Here is a 6,059-nt window from a genome sequence, read left to right on the forward strand (position 1 = left end):
GTGAAGTTTTATCGAGTGATTGACGCTTATTGTCACAGATTTTCCTGGGCGTATCTTATTTAATGCGTGATCTTGAGATATGGAATTATTCACTTTTGCGTGAGTCTACAGTGCCAAACATCGAGTAAGCAACATCGTCCCTGCTATAACGATCGTCGTCATTAATCATATATCAACCGCGACAAAATGCACCTTCATTCAATTTCCCTCCTTCGCGGTTTACTATCTTCTCCCCTTTTTATTAACAAAAATTAAAATATCCATCATTCCCTTTGGTTTCAAATCTTGATGCTACAGATACGTGAGAACAATTTTCATACATGCTATTGGGCGAAATAATAACCAAATTACTATTTCAGCATAACGTAAAATTCATAATTTTTCTGTCGAATAGACATAGAAAAATATAAAAGATATAATTAAATTAAATTTATTTTAATTAAAATTTCATTTTGTTGCTGAAAAAATCATTTTCAACCAGATGATTAATGCTAACTGCGACTAATTGGATCTTGTGCTTCTTTTGGCTTTCAAAAGAAGCAATTAAATTTAATTAATTTTCGAGAGCGTGAATATGACCGTTACAATTGACATTTATTTCTGATAATTAAAACGCGACTACTGGAAATCACAGAATGGAAAACGCATTTTCGCGTGTCTGCAACATGGAAATGTGAACTTTCGGAAATTATATCAAGTTCATCTTTGACTCTCAAGTGGATGAACCAAAAGGAGAACCGCAACCGTTCATTTGACGGTCATTGGCTAACTTGGTTGCCACCTCGATGATTACAATCATTATGCATATATATATATATATATATATATATATATATATATATATTTATAGCGTACATTATTCATATATATCATCTCGCGCCGAGAAAGGGTGAAAGAAAACAGGTGAGAACAAAAGTCAAATTTTCAAATAAATAACATAACGGGGGGAAACGACGAAGTAAGTGGACTAGTTAACACACCAGCGTCGCACACGACACTTTCTTCTCCTTTCTTTCTATTTCTCTTTCTCTCCTTCTTTCTCCCTTTTTCTAACACACGTAACACACACGTGCACACATGCGCGCAGACACACGCACAAAATACGATCTCTCGGTTTTTCTCCTTCTTCTGCGTGCCGTCGCATTTTTTTTAGCAATTACAGTTAGTGTTTGCTGGATTGGTCGGCTGATCGGTGAGTCGTTGGCCCTTGTTCTGACCCATACCGCCCGCCCCCATCAGGGTTGGATCATTGTCCAGAGATTCGCTCATCTTGTCGCATATTATGTCCACCAGCTGCTCGAACACCGCCTGCCGAAACGAGAGAGAACAGAATCGATCATCTACGTGACCTCGCGACAAGCGGGATCGATATATGCCTCGCGTTCGCGTCTACTCCGAGGCACAAATAAAGCGAGATTGAAAACGTGTCAAAAATCGAAAACGTCGCCTAGAAATTCTTATAAATGTTTACATTGCCTTCAATCGCGTACAGATATAAAATAACTAGAAAAATTAGATTTTTTTTCTCTCGATAAATAGAGAGATTTGGCTCTAAATGAAGTTAATATTTTAAAAGAAAATGTATTTCCTTTTTCAAAAAATGTATTATGAACATTTAAATGTTAATTAGACAATTATTAGTTGAATAACAGTTATTTATATCATTTTCTACAAATAGAAAGGTGACGAAAATTCAACAATCACCTGTATATGTAATTTTATATTTTTAGAAGTAAGACATTAATGCTTTTTATTAAATAAACAGTCGATTATCGAATTTGACACGCACCTTGACGTTGATGTTCTCTTTGGCCGAAGTTTCAAAGAATCGTACTCCTAATTGCTCCGCCAACTGTTTTCCCCTTTCGGTACTGATCACCCTTTCCTCTTCCATATCGCACTTGTTGCCCACAAGAATTACTTGGGCGTTGTCCCACGAGTAGTTCTTTATTTGCGTGACCCAATCCTGGACTGAATTAAAGGACTCCTCGTTTGTGATGTCATACATTAAGATGAAACCCATCGCGCCTCTGTAGTAGGCCGTCGTGATCGTTCTGTATCTTTCCTGACCCGCCGTGTCCTGTAAAGATAACAATAAGCGACGTAATTTTATATTATGAACGTTTAAATGTTATATTATAAATGGATATAGTCATGCATGCGGAGCATTGCTTGCAATACGGCATTTCTAAAAGTATTTTATAAGACAGATTGTTAAAATATCAATTTAAAAAATAACTAAAAACGTATATTTATTATATAGGCAAGTTATTACTTTAATGACATACTTTAATTTTGAATAATCCATGTTAATCCATCATAATGGGCTGCTTTTCGTCAGGAAATTATATTACATGCATAATACATTGATTATATACTGACCCAGATTTGTAACTTGACCCTTTTGTCGTGTCTGAAGACGGTCTTCACCTTAAAGTCGATCCCTACGGTTGACACAAAAGCTGAAGTAAAAGAATCGTCCGCGTAGCGGAAGAGGAAGGAAGTCTTGCCAACAGACGAGTTGCCGATTATCAGCAGTTTAAACATATAATCAAAGTTTTGATCCGCGGCATCTCTGCCATCCTGACGCGCCATCTGTGAAGGTTATTCGTGTTATCTCAATTTATGAATTCAGATAATTTCTATATTTTTATATCTAAATTAAAGAATTCATAAATTTATAAAAATCATAAATAAAAATATTCTCATCAATTCCTGGATTTAACATCTTAAAGAAAAGAATAAATTTCAAGATTCATTACAGAACTTACAAATTTTTTCAGATAATTTCCATATTTTTAGATCTAGAAATTTAAAAATATATACATTAAAAAATTAGGAATGAATTATAAATGAATTATAAATGGAAAGATTCTTATTAATTTTGTAATTTAACAGAAAAGATTTGATTGTGTAAGACTAAAATTAAAATGTATTAAAATTAAAATATATGAAAATATATTACTTTTTATATTTTTTTAAATGTAATACATAATTTATGATTAATAATTACAGAAATTATAGAAGTAATTTATTATACTTTTCTATATTTTCTAACACTTATGGGTCAACGATTTAAAAGATACACGAGACTTATATATTGTGTGTACTGGCTTTGTGTGTGTGAACGTGCACGTTGTAAAACTGCTCGTCTATCGTTCTATATCGGTAGAGATGGACAAAAGGAAGGTGCACGATGCAATAGATGAGCTTACTACTGATGTGAAATTTGCCATGGTTATCGGGTCGCTTGGTCACGTTTACGAAAACGTTGGATAAAAATATCGAAAAGTTTGCGGCATAACAGCCTCAAACATATAAAACCATACAAGAGAAATTCGGTTTTACTCTGTACCTCGCAGAGTCAGTTTTGGAATCAATTCAATAATAACATCAATAAAAAGTATTGTAGCTTCAAAACTGTAGCTTCAAAACTTTTCGGGAGAATTATTTATCAAACAGTTTTTCATCTTGAAAGTTTTTCTTTTGTAAATTATAACAGAAGCGAAATATCAAATAAATACAAAACTGTATGGTACTCGAGTTACAATACTTTTTTGGTATTATTGACAAAGCAGGATTGAAAACTGTACGTAACTGCAAACGTTCGAAAATACAGTTACAATGTGTACATTTTATCGATATTATCGAATCACGAATCAATCGTTTAATGGACCGTTTTAAAAACATTGGAAGAGTTTTGGCGTTTAAAATCTTTTCTGAAAAATAAAAAAAATTTTTTAAAATATTTAATTAAAAATTTTAAGTACCAAAATATAATCTAATTTAACTTTTAAATTTTGAATAGGGATAAAAAGAAAATTAAATTTTATTAGCGTTTCAATGCTCTTTCGATCGATTGTTAACTTCGCGTTATTATATAATTATTTTCACAAGTCTTTGAAATTACAAGCGGAAAATTCAATTAAATCACTCGATCATGGAATATATAAATTGTCAATATTATCCCGCACGAGTTTCAATTGAAGTCCATTGAATTTTCTCGCGCGTTTTCCCTTCGTTATAATTAGTTCTCTCTTTGCTCGACGAAACAGCACTCATGCTAACGGATACTCATGTCGAGTCGATATTCCGATACCGGATTATTCCTCTGTGAGGTAATCTCGACGATAGACAGCATCCGGGCCATCCGCGTGCGTAGCTCGAAAACGGAATCCTTAACTGGCGTGTAGGACGTATTCTCGCACCTCCTCGACATCTCAAACGTCACACCGATACGACACCCAATCGATCTCTTTGTCTCTTTATACTCTTCTTTTATTGCAGCTTTCGATTACATTCCCGATCGATTTCTCAGTCCGCTTTAGTTTTTATTGATTGCAATTTATTAACCATTTTATCTCAGTTGTCTCTAATTTCATGCTGCTGTCTACAATTCATTTACCGTTTTATTAATAATCTCTCATTTCATTAGCTAAAACTCATTAACTGCTTGTCTGTCTAATCTTGTTCAAGTAATGGTTTCATTAAATATTTAGCTTCGATAGCTTTATTAAATAACGCGAATAATTTGTTTAACACTCCGCTTTGTTTTAATCTTCCTTCAGCAGATATTTATGTTGGTAAAATTGTCGATTATCGTCGATACACTTTTCCGACACACTGTTTTCACTATTTTTTTTCCGTGACGCGATGCAAAATAAAATGTATTATCTCAACGTGCTTAATTAATTAACTATGGATAATCCGAGGGAATAATAAAGGAATTACTATGGGACGCATTTCTTCTGCGTAAACAGCATTACATTAATGCGAAATTATTAAACGCGAAATAAAGACTGGTCCGAATGAACAACGTGGCAATTGTTCGCGGTTCTTTCTTCCGTTTCTTGTTCCACCGTATTGTTTCCACACGCGTGACGACGTGTCGACGACGATAATCGGACTTACAAGCGATAGTCTGCGGTTCGTACAGGTGCGTACGATCGCGTTCATGTTGCCTTAGTTTGTTCTTGCCATTTGACTCTTCGGTGTTACGTAAATGAATAAATTTTTTTATCTGATTTTTTTTTCAGGAATTTTAAGCAAAACGTTATTTTTTTATATACATTTAATTATACATATTAAGTATAATACTGATTTTATTTTAATTAAGATTATTATAATAAGAGATTAAAATAAAAATTTATTTCTATACATATATCCAATTGACGCTCTGTTAGATATTAATTCAGGAAAGAATATTCATTCTTAATAGCCTGTAAAATTTTTTAACATTTTTAAGGAAAATCCGATTTGAGAGGATACGTATTATGGAATTATTCGAAATTGTTCAATTATTCCTTATATTTCTATTGTATTTTTAGAGAAAACGGAATAACTCTTATAAGAGAATCTATTTCAAATAGTTTTATATTACTAAACATTATATATTATCGACTCAAAACACAACAGCTTATATTTATAATATATTGGAGAGTACCAGAGAAGCAGTGATCTTATATAAAAATAACAAATATAACAAATAAGCATATTATGTGAAAGTACGTTCTTTAATTAATTAACGTATACGCGACACAAGATTTTCACTTTACAATATTTCTCGAAGTTTAAAAGTTGTTTGTGTCAAATGATGTGTTACGGAAATAAGCGAAGCCTTTACATGAAAAGGGAAAATTCATTTTAACGGAACATCTAATCTATTCAACGTGACAGTAATTAACGGAGATATTACTTTTCGTCGCAGTTTGTTCTCTCTCTCTCTCTCTCTCTCTCTCCCTTTCATCGCGAAAATAACCATTCTCGTGATAAAGTGCAAAAGAAGAAATTTCTTCTAGCTCATCGATTACTGACTCGTTAAAAGTAACGCAGCTATAGTTGCGGTTAGAAATAAATTGGTGGATCGAGAACTATAAATACTACTTGCACGTATGTAAAACTGAGGGCGAGCCGAGAAACTTTTAGATCCGGTAGCAGGTACCTATCGATTTCGCGCTCGATTCACTATATAAGTTATTTCAAAAGTAAAAAAAAATATGACCTGTTCTTCCGCTGACAAGAACCTATAAAGATCTTGTTTACATAAAATTTTACTCTAT

At 33.1% G+C, this 6,059-nt stretch overlaps 1 protein-coding gene across 4 annotated transcripts in view; it reads right to left on the reverse strand.

The window, feature by feature from the left end:
- Positions 1-839: 839 nt before the first annotated feature.
- Positions 840-6,059, reverse strand: part of LOC108749942 (ras-related protein Rab-3) — an 8,816-nt gene continuing 3,596 nt past the window's right edge. For 2 of the 4 annotated variants that reach the window (XM_018489009.1, XM_018489008.1), the window contains exons 2-4: positions 2,383-2,595; positions 1,790-2,080; positions 840-1,308 (exon numbers count right to left, since the gene is read on the reverse strand). In XM_018489009.1, coding sequence (XP_018344511.1) covers positions 1,150-1,308; positions 1,790-2,080; positions 2,383-2,595 — 663 coding nt within the window. In that variant the 3' untranslated portion in view covers positions 840-1,149. Of the gene's footprint in view, positions 1,309-1,789; positions 2,081-2,382; positions 2,596-4,099; positions 4,846-6,059 lie in introns of those variants that run through there. The other 2 variants (XM_018489007.1, XM_018489010.1) reach the window with 2 other exon arrangements.

The sequence above is a fragment of the Trachymyrmex septentrionalis genome, unplaced genomic scaffold (assembly GCF_001594115.1).
Source record: "Trachymyrmex septentrionalis isolate Tsep2-gDNA-1 unplaced genomic scaffold, Tsep1.0 scaffold32, whole genome shotgun sequence".
Classification (NCBI taxonomy): domain Eukaryota; kingdom Metazoa; phylum Arthropoda; class Insecta; order Hymenoptera; family Formicidae; genus Trachymyrmex; species Trachymyrmex septentrionalis.